Source organism: Poecilia reticulata, linkage group LG2 (genome assembly GCF_000633615.1).
Source record: "Poecilia reticulata strain Guanapo linkage group LG2, Guppy_female_1.0+MT, whole genome shotgun sequence".
In the NCBI taxonomy this organism is placed as follows: domain Eukaryota; kingdom Metazoa; phylum Chordata; class Actinopteri; order Cyprinodontiformes; family Poeciliidae; genus Poecilia; species Poecilia reticulata.
The window spans coordinates 35267878-35289695 of NC_024332.1; the positions used below are offsets into that span (position 1 = coordinate 35267878).

Genomic DNA, 21818 nt, shown 5'->3' on the forward strand with positions numbered 1-21818 from the left:
ATGAAAGTAGACATTTTATTGACAGTTCTTTCTTTATTTATTGCTTTTTAATATTATTTTGACATAGTAATCCAAAACTATTCTGCCGCACTGTTTTTACTATAAACATGGTGAGAGGCGCAACAAAAATATCTTGACTTTCAGATGTGATGCAAGTCCATGACAAATGGTAAGCTATTCTTTCACTTTGATAGAAGGACGCCCTCTAGTGTGTAACTATAAAAATACATAAACATAGTAAAAGCAGACTCTACCTATTTTTAACACTATTATTATTAAATGTCAAATCCTTAACAGTTACTTGCGTGTTTTTAGTTAGGTCAAATAAGTTAAATATATCCAGTAAGGTTAAAGTGCATGTTATTAAATTCATTCTGTTTTGCCTCTTATTTGAGAAGCAATAGGCTCCTCTTGTGGCCAGCAGTTGTTCTCTTTGCTTTTTATTTGAGACTAATTAGGTGATTTATTTTACAGATGCAGCTAGAGACAAGATGAACTTAAGATGTAAAACCTTGGTCATCACAAGACCTGCTCTGTCAATCATAACTCCTAACACAAGTTAGCACTAGAACTAAATTAAACAGAGTCCTTCACAGGGAGATTGAAGGGTCACTTTTATTATAAAATGTGCGGACTTAATAAGTGTGTTTAAAGCACATTCTCAGATCACTATAAACTTCAAATGGGACATCATTAATGAAAATAAATAGTTGCCCTTGACATTTGACCAGATTCACATGCGCAAACCTGGAATCAGCCATGTCTGCATTACTAAAAAAAAATACTTAGATGAAACTGAGTTTATGACTTCTAAGGTCATGTGCCAAGTCCTTGGTATGAAGTTAGATACATAAATTAATTTAAGTTAGAGGGGTGACCTCAGCCATCTGCACATCTGGCCTCTCATTGGCTGTCAAGGAAATTATAAGTGGGCATTATGCATTCAAGACTGAAGCACAAGCTGCTTCACTCCAACTGCGGCCCAAAGAGCAGTGACTTTGATACATGTTAGTTATATCTTAACAGTACATGAACTCACAGTATTCCATGCAACTATTAGCTTTTATGCAATAAATTAAAACATATTTTAAATGTTGGTAGCATACTTTATAGAAAAACATGAAAAAAATAGATCAGACCCTTGAAAACAGTTGTTTCCTGTAACGTGTAATTACAGTGGAGATCTAATGAAAACAAACTGCTTGAAATGTACAGAAGGGAGTGCCATATTCTACTATATTCTATAATTGTGGATTCTTTTCCCCAATTTAATTTTATTATAAAATATGTTTTGGCCTTATATCTTAGCTGATGCCATAAATGTTTTCCACAAACTATCATTTTCAGGTATAGAACAATGAAAAAGGGATATTTGGATCAACTCATTGCAGAATGTTTGCAGATTTTTTTTTATGTACATACTGCATTTGTTCAGTCACATATTTTCAAATGACGATGGGTTGGTGGAAGAACGGTCAGACGTGGTCAACAGTCATTGTGGACGAATTAGCTGATGGATTAAATAATGAACAGATGGATAATCAATGTGCATCTTCTTCATAAAAAAAAACAACATAAAAGTAAGCTGACTGAAGCAACTTATTTTTAGAAAGGCAGATGTTTCACAAGTAGACAGTTGCCAGGAAATTAGTATGCATATTTTTCCATAGTCCGTCTTCTTTTTCCCATATTAAAACCTGCGAAGTGCTCAAGTCAAATTCCATACTGTTCCAGGTCGTCAATAACAATAATGAGATTCTTTTATTATTGCTCTGACATTTTAACAAAATGCATCTGTTGTGCTTATAAATGTATGAGCAACCTCTGAGAACCAGAAAAGAAACAAGCACATGCATCATGTAATAAAACATTAAACTCACAATGTTTACTAATATCAATATTTACTGTTTTCATTTAAAAAAAAAAACATTTGCAAGAATTACAGCACATATGAAAATAAAATTTAAAAAAACATGTAAAAACAATCAATCAGATTATATAAATAAATGGATCTACTTGGGTCTTTAAATCTGTACATTTTTAAGAGACATCTTTGAGAATAAATAGCCTGTGACAACTGTAAACTGTTGCTCTACATCACAACACAGACAGCTCCCACATTTACATGAACACCCAAAACTGCAGCAAGAGCCGCAGATGTCAGTTAAAACTGCTGTGGCACATCTCACAATACAAAATGACATTCGCATCAAAGTACTCAGATCAATACACTGAGTGAAAAATTAGCATTGACTGTGTCCAGTATCCCTGCAAAGGTTTCCTGTGGACTTGTTTTGGCTTGTGGTCCCTGACGTAAGGAGAGCTGGGGGGGAAAAAAGGAAATACTTAAAAAGTGAACTGGTTAAAAAATCGTGTGTGTTGCTGTTTTTCCATAATTAATTCTATGTTTCAGGGTTACTTTTATTTTTATATGCTTAAATGACATTATGTAGCGCCAATTACAACATAGCTGTAAAGTAAAATACCCTACGGCAGAAATATCTTTAAATAATCAAACTAAGTTTTATATTTAAGTACAAATGTATAATAATATAAAATGTCACCTTGCTTACCTATAAAGATGTCATCACCGTAAACTCAGCTACCGCTGGATGCGCAGCTCTTGATCTGTCCGCAAGGGGGCAGAGTAGTGCAGGCTGACTGAGTTGGGGACAGTTGGGAGTTGGAAGGCTTTGAAGAGAGGGAAAGGCAGCTGGATTCTGTCCACCCAGATGGGATTTTCACTTCATCAGATAGCAGAGTCGCTTCCTCACGCTCATCCAGAGGAAAGGCTCGGGACTCCCAAGGTGCCTGAGGCTGCAGGAAACACAGAGCAAATAATGTGGGTTTTTTTTTTTTGTCTGTTTGCCGACAACCACAAATCGTTTCCGTACGGTTCATCAAATGCAATAAACCGAGTGTGAGACACTGTCGTTTCTTTCAGCTATAAAACAAATCCGCTAAACGCTTTCTCCAGACCCGTCCTTTTACTTAATTCACTCTTTGACGTCTGCTTGGTTTCGGTGAAGCTCGGGGGTTTCAGCGTTAATCGTTGATTTGTTTGGGTGCTGAAGTGCATGAGGCAGAGCTGTGGTGATGAGAAAGTTGATTAGAAAAGCCTGGATAAGTAGCAGCTTGTTTCCTCTCCAATCACAGCAAAGGAGAAGAGAGTCCTACAATCAAAGCAGGATCAGGGGAAACAAGTGGAGACAAGTATCTGCAGAGACTCTCAAGAAGCCATCGAGGCTTCACAGCTCGCCTAAGCCTGTCTGGAAAAGGCTGAGGATATTAGACTCATTACTGCTGATTTATATTCCTGTCCTGAGCCAAAGGGTAAATAACATCTTATTATTGATATGGATATTATAGAAAACACATTTCAAGTAATGTTGAGCCTTAAAAAGAAAATGAGGAGTTTAAAAACAAACTGACTGCAGCCTTATTCAAAATGTCAGTAATTTGTTTGTCTGACAGCGGGACAGGTTTGCTCTGCTCGCTCGGCATAATAAGCAATTTAACTGTAAGAACCCAAACAAATACACATTAGTGGCAGAAAGGAAACAAGAATTTGTCTCAACCACTTAAAAAAAAAAAAACAGAATATACAATTTGAGATTTGTCCTTTCTCAGTGGAATACTGTTATATTCTCCATTTTCGTTGAAGATTTGTCGTTTCAGGACCAGAAGCTTGAGATCGTACCAGCCACTCCTCCACCCGCGGCTGCTCATCAGAATCCAGCTGAGCACAACCCCACTCCACTGAGCTCTCGTCTCCTGATGTGCACATCCCGCCCCCGCTGCTCGATAGCCTGCTGCCAGATCTGAAGAGGAGAGAGAGAGAGAGAGAGAAGAAAAACGTAAGCCATCCACAAGAAGAACATTTCTCTACGCTCGGCTTTCACGCCGATTGTTTTTACATAAAGATTTGTACGTGAGTCCGTTTGTGTGCAGCCACCTTGTCGAACGTCTCCAGCACTTCCTCTTTTCCCAGGATGTCCAGCGGCGCTTCTCCTTCTGCTCCAGAGCCTGGTGCCTCCGAGCAAAGACTTCGTCACAGAGATCCTCAATCTGCACACGACACAGAACACACTGGCAGGTGAAATCAAGAATAACATCAATATGTTTACGCCAGGAAGACTGAACTTTACCTTCTGGTTCTCTTCTCCCATTTTAGGAGTCAAACCCTGGATGTCGACCACCCGCCACCTAAATAAAAAGTAGAGACTGCTCATTATTGCTTTAATTTATAAGATTGTCTTATTTCAAAATTTTCTGAACGGTGGAAAAAGAAACTTACGTGTGTCTCTTCAGACAATTCAAGTCAATACGATCAGTAAAATGAACACTACGTTTAAACTGAACTCGTTTTAAACTCCGTGGACAGCACTCGGGTTGTTTACCTCGGCGTCAGGATATCTTTGTACTGCAGTTTTTCCACTTTAGAAAGAGGAGGAATGACGGGAATGACAATGTCATCGATGTTGTACACTCGGCCTCTGTGGTGTTTGCGAAGGAAGCCCTAAAAAGAAGCAAAATATCTTATTGCATAAGCAGAGTTAACACTATGGCTAATATTTACTAATGTTTACATATTACAGTGGGTTAGCATTTCTATTTGTTAGATCTTTTGTGTGTGAAGATAACAACGTCCCGCACGACGTTTGCAATTATTTCATCTGACATAAACCTGCATGTTTTCGAAAACAGGGTAATTATTCATCTGAAAGTCCCATTCAATGAACTGTATCCACCAAGTCCTGTAGATATGAACCAGCAGCAGTAGAATTAGAAACATAAGTATGCCGCAACCACAAATAACATGGCATTTAAGCAGCAATTAAGAAAAAAAATCTCTGTAATTGACTTGCTGCATAATAAAAACCAGGACCTTCAGGGAAAAAAAAAAAGATTATTTGGACTCTTCCTGAAATGAAGAAGTGGGGCACTAAATAAAGAACAGTTGCTTTGATACTGATAATGAAGTGATTGACTTTGTGCTTCTTCTCGTCTTTCGCTTCAGTTGTAATTTTCTTAAAACATTTGGTTTTGCACTTGCTTTCCTTTCAGACATGAAGTGTGGCATTGAAAAAAAAACAGGATATCTGGAATCTTCCAGCACCTACCCAACGCTAACTGGACCAGCAGCCATCAGTTATTACAGAGTAAGAGGATCCAAATTAAAAGTGATCCGAGGTCCACAATGAAGACTATTCATTTACTGTGATTTACCGTGTTCACACTATGTATGCGTATCTGTAATTTAGTGCTTGTATAAAATAATTTAGGTTAATTTAAAGGCATGAGACATTATGTCCCATAATAAATAACAAATACACACAAAGAAAAACATTAGGGGGGGGGAATCATTAACTTCTGCTCCATTCCAACTCACAGAAGTTTGGTAGGTTTGATAGGTTTAACTAAAAAAAAAAAAGAAAAAAGAAAAGGTTTGTTGTTTTCAAGAAGAAACTTAAGTATGAGTTTTGCTTTCCTAACACTTGTTGGTAGCCAATAGTTAAGACTTTCGTCACTTACTTACAGATTGACACACAATTGAATGATACTGAGTATGTTACCCGTGAGCCCCGGCTGAGTGTGAACTGCCCATAGTTCTCCTCCAGCATGTCATTTGAACTGTCTCCAAGATCACACAGCTGGTACAGGACATCCTGGTCATCTAGAAACAAACATATAACACACTCTGAGAGTGAGACTATATCAGGGACATGGCTGCAGATAACAATGTAGCTCACAACTTAAAAATGTGGTAAAAAATATAACTAAGTACAATAGATGCTAAATGATCAACAATATATTTCATGTCACAAATTCTTTGAACACATTTTTCAAACAAAAAAAAAATCCTCCTTCTCTAACTTAAAAGTKACAGAAAACTGTAACATATTTCACTAAATTGTATTTGTTACAGGCAAGATCACATGTTTAAAACCTGAGAAATCAGTATACAGTATTATTTGAAATACTTTTTGTTTCAGCGGGAGTAATTCTCGTTTTACTTTTAAAACTGCAAAGCCTTAAATTGCGTTATACATTGTGGTTTAAATACAGCAATACCAAACTTCATCTTACTGTGGGAACTTTTTCAGTTCATCTAGTTACAGAGTAAGCAATGGAAGAAGCCCACCTTTCGTCAGCCTGCAGCGCCGTCCTCTCTTCCTTTTTCTCTTATTGGATCGTCTGCGCTGACTCCAAGCAGATCCTGGCGACCTGATTGGTGACAGAGTCAAAACTCCCCTTTTCTGACGCCGCACATGTTGCTTGCATTTCCTACCTAGAAGTGCGCACACATGGCATAAATTAGACGTGTAATGCGGTTTTCTTGCTGCTCTTCTAGTACATTTTTTTAGATCAGCAACAAATCAGTTTTTAGATTCATTTTTTTCCGATCACAACACTAGATTTTCATATGTTACCTACATTTACCATACTGTAGCGATTGCGTAAGGATTTACATTTTTTTCACCTGACACAGAAAATTTTAGAAGCCCCTTTACGCTCAGCTGGAACAAAAGAGCCATAAATACTTTTGAGTTGTTATCTCTGAGATAATTAGAAAATTATCTCTGGAAAATAAAAGATGTTGTCTTGTGATAACAAGATAATTGTTTGAGCTCATAAAGTGATAATGGCTTAAGAATGTGAATGTCTTCTTAACTGTTTAATAATCTTTGTTTGGGCTCCTTAAGATATTTCTTTGGCTTTGCGGTTTTAGAGGCCAAGATGGTATATTAATGGATGGTATGCAAACTACATGATCCATTCTAAATTGCCTTGGATCAATCTCCTGCTCTTAGAGTGAAACTTTTCTTAAAAGAACAAATTTTACTGTGATTTTCATTAACATGGTTCTAGTACAACTCTATATGCAAATTGCGGTGAAGTTAGTTCCTAACGTTGATCATTTCACTCTACTCTATGCATCCATATGTATTTAGTCAGGATTTTCTAAAGCATTAGTCCATAATGAGTTGCAGGAATTGATCGGAAGTTTCAAATGATCCTATTCAATTTAAGCTACAATGATAACGGTATATTTATGTCGGGCTGTAATTTTGGGTAATTTACCATTGACAGACTGCCTTCCGCTGCTATTGACTAAAGAGAATAGGATCATTAAAACCGACATGAAATCATCCGTGAGCTGTTCATGTGACGTTTTTATCTACTGTATATTCAATCAGGTTCCTTTGTGCCTACTGGTTGAACTCTTTCATCTCCGCTTTGTCCTGTCTTTATTGCTCCACGATACACTAAAACCAACCGTGGCAATATTAAAATCCCATGGTGATCTTAGGAAGTAAAAGCAGAAATAAATTCCTAATTTATAGAAACTGCAGAAGCACATAAACATATTCGAACACTGGTGATATGTCACACAATTTCATGCAGGTTCAGTGGGACATCTGACATGAATAGAAACAAGGGTGGAGCTGAGACAGGTCCAAGTTGAAATATCAAGTTATTACCATGAGGTCATATTCATTATTTAGAGACAGTTTAGTCCTTGGATTATATTTGTTCAAAATACATTCACAATATTTCTTGATACAAGGTAGATCTATTTGTTTTTTTGATACATTTGTTTTGAATAGTCCCAAATTATTATTATTATTTTTTTTAGAATCAGTTAGTAAATTGCTGTAAACAAATTGACAGCAATTTGTTGACTTGTGAGGTTATTTTTATTTAGAGCAATAACGGCTGCAAATTGGTCTTTCGAAGCAAACATTGTGAAAGCAAGAAAACAGTGATAACAAGCACATCTGCTCATCTTTACAGCAGCCAGTCAGCTCATTATTTATTTTGTAAGAGCTGTTACAGGTGCAAAAATTGTGTGGCAAAGTCGGTGATTCTTTAGATACTTGACATCTGTACAGTAGATTTCAGGTAATAGTTTGTCCTGATCATGTCATTTTAAAGAAAATTGTTTTGTTTTTTTTTTGTTTGTTTTTTTTCTCTCAGTGTCAAAGTAAAACAGAATAAAAGATTTTTGAGTCAACAGACAAAACGGGCAACAAACTGTGATGTGAACACAGTTCCTTCAGAAGGACCTTACTCTTGTGCCTTGGTGTGGAGCTGACTCTCCCATAGTTTGGTGGGTTGGACAGCCTAGAATTGATAATTAAAGGTCTCTGAACCCATTCTTCTCTGGCATTGAATTTCTGAAAATGATGGCTTGTAGTAATGCCTGAGAGGAGAGAATACAATCTTTAAGAACTTGGTGAAAATAATACAGTCACAGGAACCAAAGATATTTGATCACTTACAATTCTCAATAGACCAAGAAAAGAAATTGACAATTTTTTTGAATAGGCTACAACTTTGAAAAGACGAGGCACACCACGATCAAAATGTGTTACATTGTTTGAGATATCAAACGGGTCAAAAACGTGATTAACTAAATCATACTGTTGCAACGTTTGTATTACTTTTCAGTGTTGGAAGACATGCAGGTTTGGGTAAACAACACCTAAGCATTACCTTCAGATGGATCTGACACTGTGGCAAAGACCATGTGATCCCAGCTACTGTACAATGAAACATTCCACCACTATCAGCACTATGGTTCAATGACTACATTGCTTAACCTAATTTATGTCATGTAAGAATGCAGAATGCTTGGATTGGCTCCAGATTTTCAAATAATCGAGGTATTCAACTCTTTACATACTACGCATATAACACTGAACTTTGCTACCAAGATGGTCGAGCAAACTGATGTAAAACGGGGCGAATCAAAAGTGGTATATACTTCACAGAAGTTACGATTTTACATCTTGGAGATAAATGGTAAAATGAATACAATTCTGAATTATTTCCATATGGGGGAAAAAATTAATTGGAAGTCTTACCAGAGGAAAGAGGCACCAAAGGGTGAAGTCTCGACCTGCAGCTGCAGCCAGGTTTCGAGCACAAACAAACAGAATCACAAGAGTTACACGTGGGGAAGTGAGTAGATACGGGCTTTCTTGATTTCTGGAACAAAAATAAAACAAAAGGAGGGAAAAATAGATTTTACCTCATTCTGTTAGCAAGTAGATAGAATACAGTTTTTCCACATAAGTAATTAGCTTTCACATTTATGAACATGAAGACAGATACTAGGAGGATGCATATGCGTGCGGTACATCTGCAGCAGGACAGACCAAGAAAAAGAGGAGCCAGCATTGGGCGTACCGGTGAACTGGTGGTGTACCAGGAGGTGACAGAGAACAATCTGCGCTTGTGGCAAGAGACCATGGGCCGGGTGCGGGCGCACACACACGATGCATCGACTCTGAAGAGCCTTCTGCCTTTCAGCCTCCTTCCCTTAGCGCTCCCAGTTAGAAAAACATCATCTCCTCCAGGAGTACTGCGGGAATGAGATCAGATGAGATCATGAAGGTGCCACAGTTGTGACTCATGCACTAAAACATGCCGTTTTTTTTCAGGCTGCTGACAGAACAGATGTGCATCACTGGTAATAACATGAGTAACTGATACTTATATCCTCCTGTTACTTTACAATTAATAAACATCAACACAAGGCTTTTATTTTCACTCACAATCAGGTGTAAAAAAGGCAACCATGCAGTCAGACTAGACAGAGCTGTTTGGTTGCTGCGATTATAAAAAGTCATAACCTGGACAATAAATATTAGAACATCAGAAAATACACATTTTGCCTATTTTCCTAAAAGAATTTAAAGCAAGTCTTTAAATAAGTACTGGAGGAATACTGTACACCTAAAACTCACTGACTGAAATCTTCAATGTGCAACACGTGATTATCCCTAACAATTCAAAAATATTGCCACTGTTGCATATTTATTATGGCTCATGATTATGAACTAAAAAAAATAATAATGATTCTGAGCATTCAAATAACACATGCTTTTTATCTTTACTGAGAATGAAAGGTGAAAGAGCCAGAAGACATTATTCATGTCAGGCTGGAGAAAAAGAAAAATGTTTCACTGCTTTTCTTACCCAAAGTTATGGCCCATTAAATAACAGAAAAGCAGCACAGAACTGACATTTAAAATATTTCCCTCAGCCAAGTCAGAAAAACTACTGAGCTGGGGATTATAGCACCGCCGCAAGCATGTAGGTGTCAGCAAATTACAATAGATTTAATACTCAGTGATTAAAACTGTTTGATCTGCAACATTAGATTAAGACTTGAAATCCTGACTGTGCAGTCACATGGTGCCTTACCTTCTGTTTCCACTGCTGCTTGCCACAGCTTTATATCAGGTATGTTGGATATGTGTATGTGCTGGAGTTACCTCTGTAATTATTAATGCTGATAGAGCAGCTGTGCAATGTTGGCTTTTGAGTAGCTGTTTGTGAATACAAAGTAAAAAGACAGAACACACTTCTCCACTTCTAAGGTTTTGGTAATAATCACAACTCGTATTTGATTCTTCAAACATTTTATCATACAATGTTATACTTTTTTTTTTATTTTGGCAACCCAGTCAACAGGCAGTTAATTTGTGGATTTTGATCTTTGGCAATGATTAACTAATCATAAACAGGTCAATATTTTTAGAAAAGCAAAAGCTTTCACGGTTTAACAATCTGAAACAATAGGTATAATAATGCATTAAGCAGGGCGATCATATTTTGCAGCTCTTGGTCACCATTAGGTTAGTTTTACAATGCCATTTCCAAACAGCCTGGCCTACATTCCTACACAGCGAGAAAGATCATTCACAAGTGGAAAAGCGCACAGCTGGTTTTTGTTCAAGGAAGGGGCGGGCCTGGAAGTTCATACAAAAGTCAGAGAAATCCTAAAATGTAAAAAAAAAAAAAATTTTTAAATTGTCCAGAAGAAGTTTATCAACCATCTGCTTCTGAATTTCAGCTTTGCTCTAAATAAATGTGAATGTTAAGTTGCGATACATCATGTGTTTCACCATTCATGGTGATATTTACCTAATGTCCTTTTAAATTTATGTCCTGGTGAGTAAAGTGAGCTATGCTTTAATAGAAATGCTCCAATTAGGTTGGGTTCTAATGCTCATAATTATATTGAATAATTGCACATACAGAGATTTCTTTTTTCATCTAGAATGCCTTTACTGAAACAGTTAGTGTTTCTGTGATCTTTAATGTAAACTTAATTGTATTTATATTTATAAGACTAAACAATAAGCCGGAGTCATCTTTTTATGGCTGTATTTTAATTGTTGTCAGCACAAGAGCTGAGACAAAGAAGGGGACGTCTGGGGCACAACAGACCTCAAGCTTGGAAAAAAAAAAAGAAAAATGTTCTGCTGCCAACACTGTGCTGTAAAAGGGCAGCAAAGCAGTCAAACATGCCATCACATCCCATAACATCATTTAAATGAATGAACCTTTCTGCTGCAAAACAAGAATTATTCATGAGCTGAAGTGACGTTACATTATGTGCGCATAGAAATAGAGACATAACAAGAATTTGCAATTAGTGCTTTTCGCATCATTAGCATCTGAAGCTAACTGTGGCAATTCTTTTATTTTTTTAGACGGTAAACAGATTTGCAAGTATAGGACTATATTTCGTCTTATTGTTTTCCAACTTTTAAAGTCCTTTATTCTCCATGTCAGATAGATAGAAAGTTCTAACATGAAAGGCAAAGAAAGCAACATTCTGTATTCTTTCCAGTTTCTACTGTAGCCGTTTGTTGTTTTCATGTTGCGCTCTGAACTTTTCTCCTGAGACATTGCACCGCTGTAACAGTGTGACATAACTTCCACGGCTCTGAATGTTGCCAGCAAAACACATAACTTCTGTCTTGTTTTTTTATTTTTTTTTCTTCCTATTTGTCCCCAAACTATATCCAAAGACTTGCAAATGACTTGAAGGTCATCTCTGACCTTCAAGTCATTTGCAAAATAAAATAAAAAAATACATCTATTGACAAATTTTAAACATTCATTTTCAAAATGTGTGCAACATTTTTTGGCTGTAAGGCCTCCTCTGTAAAATCAAAGCTCCAACAGACTCAAGAATAATCTGGGTGGTCTGGGGTTTAAAAACAAAACCCCCAAAAAAATAGTTAAATCTGAATAATGTCTCTCAAATGAAGTTTTACCTTTGTTGGTTGATTAACATGTCAGGTTAGAATGCGACAGAGCAACCACTGTAACCTAAGATATCATCTCAAATGTAACCAAAAATATGCCCCAGAGCTGTGGTAACAAACTCCACCCAAACTCTAACCTCCACCCATAGCATGAGGCTGAAGCAGGATGAATATGCAGCTGTCAAAACAGACAGTGGTCAGGCAGATTTTCTCAAAGTGTTTACAAGGTGATCTGAAGAATAGGGTATCCATTAACTGCAACTGAAGAGCAGCCCGAATAAGAACAGGAATTCTACACACCTTGTGAAGGTTCCCCTTTCCTTTGAAGGCTGTTTAGAGAGAGGTGAAAAACTCAGGGGAAGCATCAGACTGTTTACAATCTGGCTGAGCTGGGCACTCTGCAGAGAAGAAAACACAGAAATCAAGTTAACCCAGAAATTAAATGAAAGCGAGGCTTTATCCAACTGCTTGCAAACCTGTATCGTAGTTCATATCAATAGAAACCGCTGACATTAAAGCCTGTGCTGCCATAAGAGTATCAAAGCTGCAGAAGGTAGCTTTTATAAAAGTGTGCTTGTTTTCACATTTTTCTTTAAAACATTCACTATGTCATGACAATGTAACATGAGACAGATAATCTGTGAAAAAAAAAGAGCTCAACTGGTCTGAGCATTCACAGCAGGTAACTCTGTAGGGAAGGAGATGCAGCATAGCAGAGAGCAAGGGGGAGGTTGAGAGCAGCATGTACATTAGGGTGATTGACAGTGGTAAGACCTGCCTCCTGGCTCTGGTTGGTTATTTCTGAACAAGTGCTACATTTCTGCAAATGTGCAAGCTTCATTTATTCACATTTTATCTTTCTCTGTCATGACATAGTGAAATATTTAACAAATATGTTAAAATACATATATTATTTATAAAAGTTACCTCCTGCAGGTTTAATTCAAAAGAAAATACAAAACAGAAAATACTAAGGAGTCACCCAAAAATGATGCTCCTCTGTGATGTGTCCATAAGTATGGATATATTTCACTTTAGTGAACGTTCAACATCAAGATTACACTCAACTTCAAATTCCATTAAGACTGGGAATGCATACCGTGTTATATTAATAAGCAGTTCTACATCTGCCTCAACCGCTATAACAATTAACATGCTCTTCCTCCCTCCTGGGATAATTAGAACCACCTGACATCATCAAGCAGAAGCAATTTATTCCCTCCACCTGCAGCTACTAATTTACCATAACAGCACACGGGTCGAACAGCGAGCCCTGTGTAAGTGATGAGTCAAATCCTCACAGGCTGACAAAGGAACACAACGTTCCAGTCAAGAAAGAGCTCAGCCACCGTACCTGTCTCTCGATGTTGTACAGGAGGCGCGTGGGACTGCAGGGCTCCGCGTCGGCGTCTGAGGCTGTGCAGGAGAGGCCGGCCATTTCTCTCATCAGGGTCTGCTGAATCTGCCTGTCGGTCAGCGGCTGGGATTGCGCAAGAACCACCCGGCCCTAAAGCGCACACAAAAGAGCACAGATGCAAAAAGACAGATCTTGTATGGTATCCTGTGTTTTGCTTACTGATTTAAATAAAACATTTTCTACAAATCCACAGCACGTGGACGCAACAATCAGAATTGTGTGGTCGATTTCTGTTTTTAGGTTTTAGAAAAGACTCGACCTGCTGGGTGTGATTTAATTCAGAATTTTCTCAAATAATAATATTGGAGGATATAGGAGCATGATATAAATGGTGTTTTGTTTTTTTAACCCCTGCCTCCAGGGACACTAATTATTTATATAACAAAAAGGAGAGACGTCATATTGTTATAAAGCTAAATTTACATTTTTTAAATAAAACCAAAATGAAAAGGATAATAAAAGAAAAGAAAAATTTTGCTGTAACATGTTGACCTTCCTATTAGCTGCWCWAAGTCTCACGCTCTCGCTTTCTTGTAGACTGACTGACCCACAGACATGGGTATACTGATTACAACCTCAATATAGTTTTTTCAATCTCTAAGCTTCAGTTTTAAACACTCCACTGGTACAAAACATAACTACCTGTCAGTGTTTTTCCATTAGGAGCTCCATTCACACCCAAAGAGTTTTGGAAAAAGGTCAGACTTTTGAGTTCATCGCTGGTTGGGGTTGATCAAGCTGACTACCACCCTATTCTGTTCACCACCTGATTTCTCTGGGCATCTCTAACTTCCATCATACCTTGGTGGAGCGATTTCTCTGGGCATCTCTAACTTCCATCATACCTTGGTGGAGCGTATGTGCTTGTGCAGCTCCACCAGTTGCTCTATTCTCCCATCCAGTTCGGACATACGGAGCTGCAGCCAGATCCATCTGCTGCTCAGCTCCGCTCGTTCTTCCAGCCACTGCATCTCGTTGCTGCTGCTGCTGCCGGCACAAGGTGAGAGATAGATGGTTGTTTTAATCTCATTTCCCAATGTGTCAGCTTCACCTTTGTGAAAACAAGCAGGCGACCTGACAGGAAGCGATTATTTTAAAGGCCGCACTCGGAATGAACAAAGTGTGTGTAATAAAACTGACTGTGTGTAAAAGGTTACAATAGGAGCAAGTGTGTGTGTGTGTCTTTGTGCGTGCTTTGTGAGGCTGAGTTCAGTACCACAGCAGTTGCCATGGCAGTGCTCTTGGACCTTGGCTTGCAGGGACTCCCCCACTTCAAACACTCTGATCCAGAGGGAAAGGTTAGGTTTCCCAGCATAAACCTACAGACTCCACATTTCTCTGTACCCTTTGATATAATAAGGTGTTTTCCCCCCCAGTTAAATTCAATTTAATTAAATACCTAAAGACAAGATTAAGTCATACAGAAATGAAAATATCAGTGAAAGCCACCCTGTCAGTGTGCTTCAGTGTCTGCTAAGCGGCTAATTGCCCCTTCCCAAACACAGACAATGCCCAGTCCTGACTTGCCCTTTTTCGCTTTCCACCAGCATAATGAGGAAATTCCAGGAATTTTTTGCCAAGCGCTGGCTGGAGGAGAAGGGGAGTGAACAAAGGAGGAATGACTTCTTTGCTCCTCTTTCCGGGAATGTTCCCCAAACGGTGTATTTATCACAAAGTTAATGAAACCAAGTAAAATATTAGCTGACATCCTGTGAATACAAGTCAGAGTGAGAACGCTCCGGGTTCTCGCAGCTAAAGTGAGAACCCCGAGCTGAAACAAGAGGCTTTACCTCATTTGACTGTCTTGACTCGTGCAAAGGAAGTGGTGCAATCAAACTTAAAGATTGTCAAAGAATCTCCTAACCACAAAGAATATATAATCCGTTAAAACAGTATTGAGAACTCTTAAATTTTTTCACATTTTTTCCAAAGACTCTTGTTAAGAAAAGAATGTAATACTTTCTGTCTCCAGATGTGTAAAGCTAGATAAAATGAGGGGGGTTCTCTCTCCATTTTTACACACCACTTTGTGTAGGTCGATCAAAAGAAACCAACAAAAATAAGGTGAAGTTTATGGTTGAAACATGTCAAAACATGAGTTCAAGGACTATGAACACTTCTGTAAGGCACTGTAACTAACAAACTGAGTAAACAAGCTCCAGCTACAAATGCAAAACTTAACCAATTACACTTTTAAAGCTGCGTCCCATCAGTGCTTCAACTGTTCCCACACTGTGAATGCAGAGAGTTAAGTATTTCCACATTTTCTTTTTTTTTTTTTGAACGGACTGTAATGATACATTTCCTCACAAGAAACAAGCAAACCACTTAGAGAAGGACCAAGCTATAAAATCTGTAAAGTGGAGGTTTAGAGCTAAATCACAGGGAACTGCTCCATACCAGGAAAACCTGTGGGGAAAAGGAACTGGTTGACACTTCGAATCTGGACAAGAAACACAAACCCACAACCCAACACACAAATATGAATATACTGGTTTCCACTTGGAAAAACGACTTTTTTTTTTTGTTTTGTGATTTCTCAAGTTTGCCAATTCCTGTACATTATGAGCTAGAATGATCATATTTACAAAGGTCCCACACAAGTTTCCCATTTGATCAAAGTGTCCTGTAAAAGCAGTCGGCAGAGCAGCGGCTGTGGCCCTCAGGACGCGTTTTGTGGAAATTCCAGAGTTTACATAAGGATCTCCATTCTCCAGGGAACACACGCATTGTGTTAGCCATGTTTTAGTAATGCTGGCTGTGCAAACACCAATATCAGATGCTAATGACAGGTCAAAATGTCAAACCCATAAAACCCTGCTTTTCAGCACTGTTTTAGCACAGAGGAGGAAGTGATGTCACCCCTGCTCCTGATTGAAATAATTGCCCGCTCATGCACAATGCCAACAAAACATCTGTTTTTTTTTTTTTTTTAAAGTTCCAAAAGAGAAACAGAAGTCAATATCAGTAAATTAAAGTTTTCCACGAAACTGGAGATTGGAGAAAAGTCACAAAACCCTCATCAGTGCATGTCTAATATAATTTGTTTAGATCATGGTCTCAATCCATGGCTTTCTTTTTCGCTGGGGTAAAAATATGACAAGGCAGAGAACAGAGGCCCATTTCACTGAGCCGCTCTCTACAAGGGGAAAGACACGAACACATGGCGTTCAAATAAGGCAGATGGGAAGTGATTTTCATGGGTCAAAGAAAACATCCATTTTCCTAAATCTGCCCATATTTCAGGTCAGAGTAATAATCTATCAATAAGGTTGAATCATCCTGAAACGTATAGCACGTTTCAGCAGCRAGGGGGTTCAAGGTGCTTTACATAATAAAAACTGAAAATTACAATGAAACGCATTAAGAAAAGCATTTGTAACTGTGATAAGCAAGGCTGGACCGTGGTAAAAATGTCAAGAAAAAAGGTCTTGGCTCACAAACTACAAGAGTGACGTCTTGGGATTCAACACTGACAACGTAAAGGTTCAGTTAGATCAGCCCTGTTTAGTCCACTTTAATCAAACTCTAGTTTGTTTGTCTAGAAAATCTGGTTTGTTTGGGGAGGTGTGAGAGCACAATCGAACTCTGATGTGGACCAAGAAAGCGAATCTGGACCACCTGAAAAGCATTATTCTGCTCAGCAAAGTTTTTTAAATCAACCTGCCTCTGTCAGGATGTAGAGGATGCAGGGACTAAATAACGACGGCACCTCTGGCGTTCAAAGCAAACACTGAGACGCACATCGTCAACTAGAAACAGTGAAGAGCTGAGACATGATGGCAGAGTCTGGGTGGAACGCTGCTGGCTCGCTGGCAAGCCCGTGTTTATTTCCTAGCCTGCGGGTAGAGAGGGAGCTGGCTCGTCAGACGGATCTGTTATGACTGCCGCATGGAAAGAAACAACTATGTGTGAGCGCTTAGCTGACTGAGAAAAAAAAAAGGAAAAAAAGAACGTCAGAACACCCACCACAGCAGAGAGCACAAAACATGTACTTATGACAGCCAGAGCGGGAATGTCTCTGAGGGCAAAGTTAAACATGCAAGCAGCGACTGGGGCTGCACGTTCACAAATTCCCAAAACCAATACTACAACATCAAAATCTGTGTTAGCTGTTCGCTTCAGAAATTCACCAATCAGACCCCACTTAACGTTTTTTTTTTTTTGTTTTTTTTTACTGGCTGCCTTCCATCCCCTGAAATATAGCGAGACAACACCTATGTGAACTTTCCACATAGGTCTGAACTGACAACATGGGCTCCTATTCCTGCAGCCAAATCCTCTGCACTCCCAGTGTTCTTCAGCATGAGTAGTTAACTTCACATCTGACACTGAAATGATCTAATTTTATGCTTCAAAGGATTTCCAGCGTCTAGGAGACCGAGCTGGTTTATTTAGCTGCACGGACCAGCTGCACAAGCAAGATACTCACAGTGGCCCTTTGTACACAAACACACACTAGCTTACATTAAAGGGTTGCATCCTTTCTCTGGAAAGTCATCCCCTTTAAAGTCCATGCTTTTGGACACATTGCAGATCAGAAGTTGTCGTACGCCAGTGGTAAAACTGTTTTATCTTCTCTCCAGTTGGAAGGATTAGGAGCAGACCATCTTTGTGAATTAAAAACGAGCATTAAACATTAAAACAGCACATTTATTGAATGTAAAGTTTTCTATTCATAAAAGGAACTAAAAAAATGAAAAGAAGTTTGAAGCCTAACCATAAAAAATGATTCGTTTTATTGTGATATTGCATGAAGAAACACAAACATCTGGAAGAAGTAGTCAACTTTACTGTGTTTACTTCATAGCACCGTTTAGTTTACTAGAAGTTAAAGAGAAACATGCAGCCCCAGAGCCAGACCTTTCAACTACATGGTTGAAACTTGAACACAATTAGCTTTAGCCCAGATAAAGCAGGCTTTGACCCTACTGAAAATAAAAGGAACATGTTTAAAAGCTGAGGCAGTGCCAGGAAACCAAGACCTCGTCAACGACTGCAAAACATTTCTCTATGATTTACTATGGAACACTGAACCAAATATCAGTGAGGTTTGTACATAACTCATGCTGTATGATTATTTTTGATCCTTCCCAGTGAATTCCAATTTGTCCACCTGGTTGTTTGAGCCGCTCAAAGCCAATCTAGACAGTATGATAATATAAATAACACAGATTACCAACTTGATGATACTCACAAAGGTGAAAGCATGTCTTCCTCTGACTCATCTTCAGAGCTGCTGCTGCCTGTGGCCTCCGAGTCCAGGGCTTCCTGCAGGCCTCTGAGAACCATCTGGTTGGACTCGCAGAAATCCGCCACCTCGGCGAAAAAAGCCGAGGCTGCGATCGACTCTTCCCAGGAAAAACAGGGGTTGCTGCAGCTTTGTGGCGGCGTGGCGGAGTCCAGACTGTCGAGAGGAACATCTTCGAGCTGAAAGTGCTTCTTCAGGCCCTCCAGCTGCTGGCTGCAGTGCTTCAAAGCGTGCTCGCCCAGCAGGGCTTGAAGTCTCCTTTGCAGCCTGCAGGCTCGACCTTGAAGCTCCGCGTGGCGGGAGAGSTGCTCCTTCGCTGCGTTCTCCAGCGGATTTCTTGATTCCAGCCGCTCTGGGTTCACAAAGCCAGTCCCGAACTGCCTTAGAGCCGCAGTAGGAGGAGGACAGAGCTTCTCGAATTCCTCATACATCATCTTGGGTTGGGTCGCATACATGGAAGTGAGATTCTGAGAGGCTTGCTCGCCATGGGAATAGGAGGGACAAACACTGGGAAAAATGAGAGAGGAGTGGAGCACATCACCACCATCTGGCCCGCATTCAGGCTGAACGCTTTGTCCGTGCAGGAGCAAGGCCTCCTGGCTATTGTGCTCTGGAAGAGGGATTAAAAACATGTCCGTTGCACCTGGAAAGACTGTGGCCACTTGACGTGATTCCCTCTGGCATTTACTGAAGCAGGGTAAGCTGACGAGTAAACCCGGAGCAGGCCGGGCCACCATCTCACCCTGACCGCGACACGCAGGGCCGCACGCGAAAGGATCGGGATTTGCGGGGGGGTCTACGGGGTCCAGGTAGCCGAGCGAGCAAAGGTTCAAGCTGATTTTCTGCAGGTCGCTGTCATCTGCCGGTCTCAGGTGAGGCTCGAGCTCTACGGTGCACAGGATGGCGCTCGCATCCGAGTCCACGGCGACAGAGGCGGGAGGAGAGGAGAGGTGGATGCCGTGGTCATTTTTCAGGATCTTGGTCAGAGCCGGGGCCATTCCCCTCTCAAGAGCCAGGCGGAAGGCTTCACGGGGCGCGCCCTGAAGGATCTGACACAGAGCAGTGCGCTTCGTTAACCTCAAATGATAAACACATTTGTATTTCAATGGCAGTAAGACTGTACCACTGAGAAAACACATGAAGGGACGCGAGTAGCAAAAACTGAAAAAAATAAAATAAAATAATAATATTTTTGTAATTTTTTAAAAATAATATATGTATTTTAATTTTTAATGTCCTGATTTAAGTATAAGATTATATTGATGTAAAAAGTTAAAATAAAGATACCTAATTTAAGTGTATGTGTAGGTAAAAACCTCATGCTTCCTGGTATTCATATTTACTCTAAAACGGAGCTTCTCTGTGGACAGACCACCTCTGTATAGAGTGCTGCCTCTTTTTACATCAATAGGACTGCTAGCGGCTAGATAGCCGGTACATTGTCTAGCAACCATGACAACTTAATAGACGCATTGAAAGCATGAGGACAGTGACGCCTGGCAGCATTAGAGATGGGTGAACCTTTTCATATACGCAAACAGGGAATAAAGCGTTTTGTTTTTTTTTTTTTACATCTGTTGCTTCACACAAGGAACGTGGCAGCTGCAGAACATGTCCTCCATATGTCTGTGTGCGGCGGTTCTTGAAGCTCTGGCTCCAGCCACTGTCCACAACTTGTGAAACTGTTGAAAAGGCTTTTGACTTACAATCCTCTAATTGTTGTGGCTGTCCTTGCTGCTTTTGCACCTTTTTCTTCTACACTTGTTCCTCCTACTCAACGTTCCATAAATCTCCCTGGCTACAGGACTCAGTAAATTACCAGTTTCCTTAACAGTGAACTTGTGATGACCGTCTGCTGGTCGGCTATCAAGTCATTGCTGTGCAGACCAGGGGTCTGCAACCTTCAAATTTCAAAGACTAATATTTGCCCTCATTGCAGTTTAACAAAGTCTTATTTGAGCCACAAATTGTAATCCATCACTATTTAGCCGGTACATTTTAAAGCCTAGAGTTAGGCTTTACAATAAATAACGTCAATCTTTTTGCAAAAAGAGGGATGGGTATATTTTTATTATATGGCATATTGTTATTTGTGGAAAATGAAGAAAACATTTTTTTTAATTATTATGTGTGAACCATAATCATCAAAATGAACAGAAATAAACACTTGAAATATAGCAAACATCAATGTATAAGTTTAATCTGGAACTGAATTACAATGATAAATACATTTCCTGTGTTATGCGTGTCTTTTAAAACGTTGTTCTCATTAAATGAACCCCCACGCCCCATTTTTTTTTTTTTACTTTAAGCATCTGCCTCTTTAAATCTCTGCACGGCCCTGCCAAAGATCCAATGGTAACCAAGTACAACGTAAATAAACTGCAATAAAATTCGTCAACGGTGGTTAACGGTTAAAGAACAGTTATTTCAAGACACTCTAAGAAAACCCGAATTACCTACCAGCCTTTTCTGCACAGTTTCATTCAGCGGGTAACTGTTTTACTATTTTTAACGGACTCGTCAGTAAATCTAACTTTTCCTTCAAGCTACTTAAACTTTAACCCAAACGGCTAAACTGACGGTCTAACTTGTGAAAACTAAACGTTAGACGGGTGCATTTCAACTCCAGAACAAGTCAAAACTGAGCTTTACTGTAAGTTTTACCAATAAATAAACGAATAACTGTCCCGGCTGTTAGACAGCGCCATGCATTGCGAAAAATATGAACACTCCCTAAAGTCTGTTGAAAGTGTTCAGCTACTCACCTGACCGCTCGTCGGACATCGTATGTTTCAGGGTTAGAGATCTAGAGCTCAAGATTTTCGAGCGTTTGAGAATCAAAACACAGCAGCCTGGATGGCGTATATTGACGAAGATCGAGGTTCTGACTCGCACTGTTATTAAATATGAACTATGAAAACAATACTTTCTTTCCCCATGAGGAGGTTTGTCCCTTCCTGCTCCCTCCTGCTAGCATCCGCTCCCCAGATCTCCTCTGGCCAACTGCAGACAGAAGCAAGATTCTAGGATCTGATCGACGAGGGGCTGAGCCAGACCTCTGCTGCCTTCACGG

At 39.5% G+C, this 21818-nt stretch overlaps 1 protein-coding gene across 2 annotated transcripts; it reads right to left on the minus strand.

The window, feature by feature from the left end:
* Nucleotides 1–1935: 1935 nt before the first annotated feature.
* On the minus strand, nt 1936–21786 carry kansl1l (KAT8 regulatory NSL complex subunit 1-like). 2 transcript variants are annotated; one of them, XM_008403808.2, is made up of 16 exons: nt 21511–21786; nt 18689–19791; nt 14337–14478; nt 13429–13581; nt 12375–12472; nt 9199–9373; nt 8874–8997; nt 8078–8209; nt 6146–6292; nt 5577–5677; nt 4401–4519; nt 4149–4206; nt 3956–4068; nt 3701–3821; nt 2574–2817; nt 1936–2323 (listed from the first exon to the last, which is right to left on the minus strand). In XM_008403808.2, exons 2-15 carry the CDS (start codon nt 19738–19740, stop codon nt 2599–2601), a joined length of 2754 nt encoding a protein of 917 aa, XP_008402030.1. In that variant the 5' UTR covers nt 19741–19791; nt 21511–21786; the 3' UTR covers nt 1936–2323; nt 2574–2598. The 2 variants fall into 2 exon arrangements, with proteins under 2 accessions (XP_008402030.1, XP_017159239.1); XM_017303750.1 differs by having other exon boundaries at nt 14337–14475; nt 21511–21785.
* Between the last annotated feature and the right edge of the window lie 32 nt (nt 21787–21818).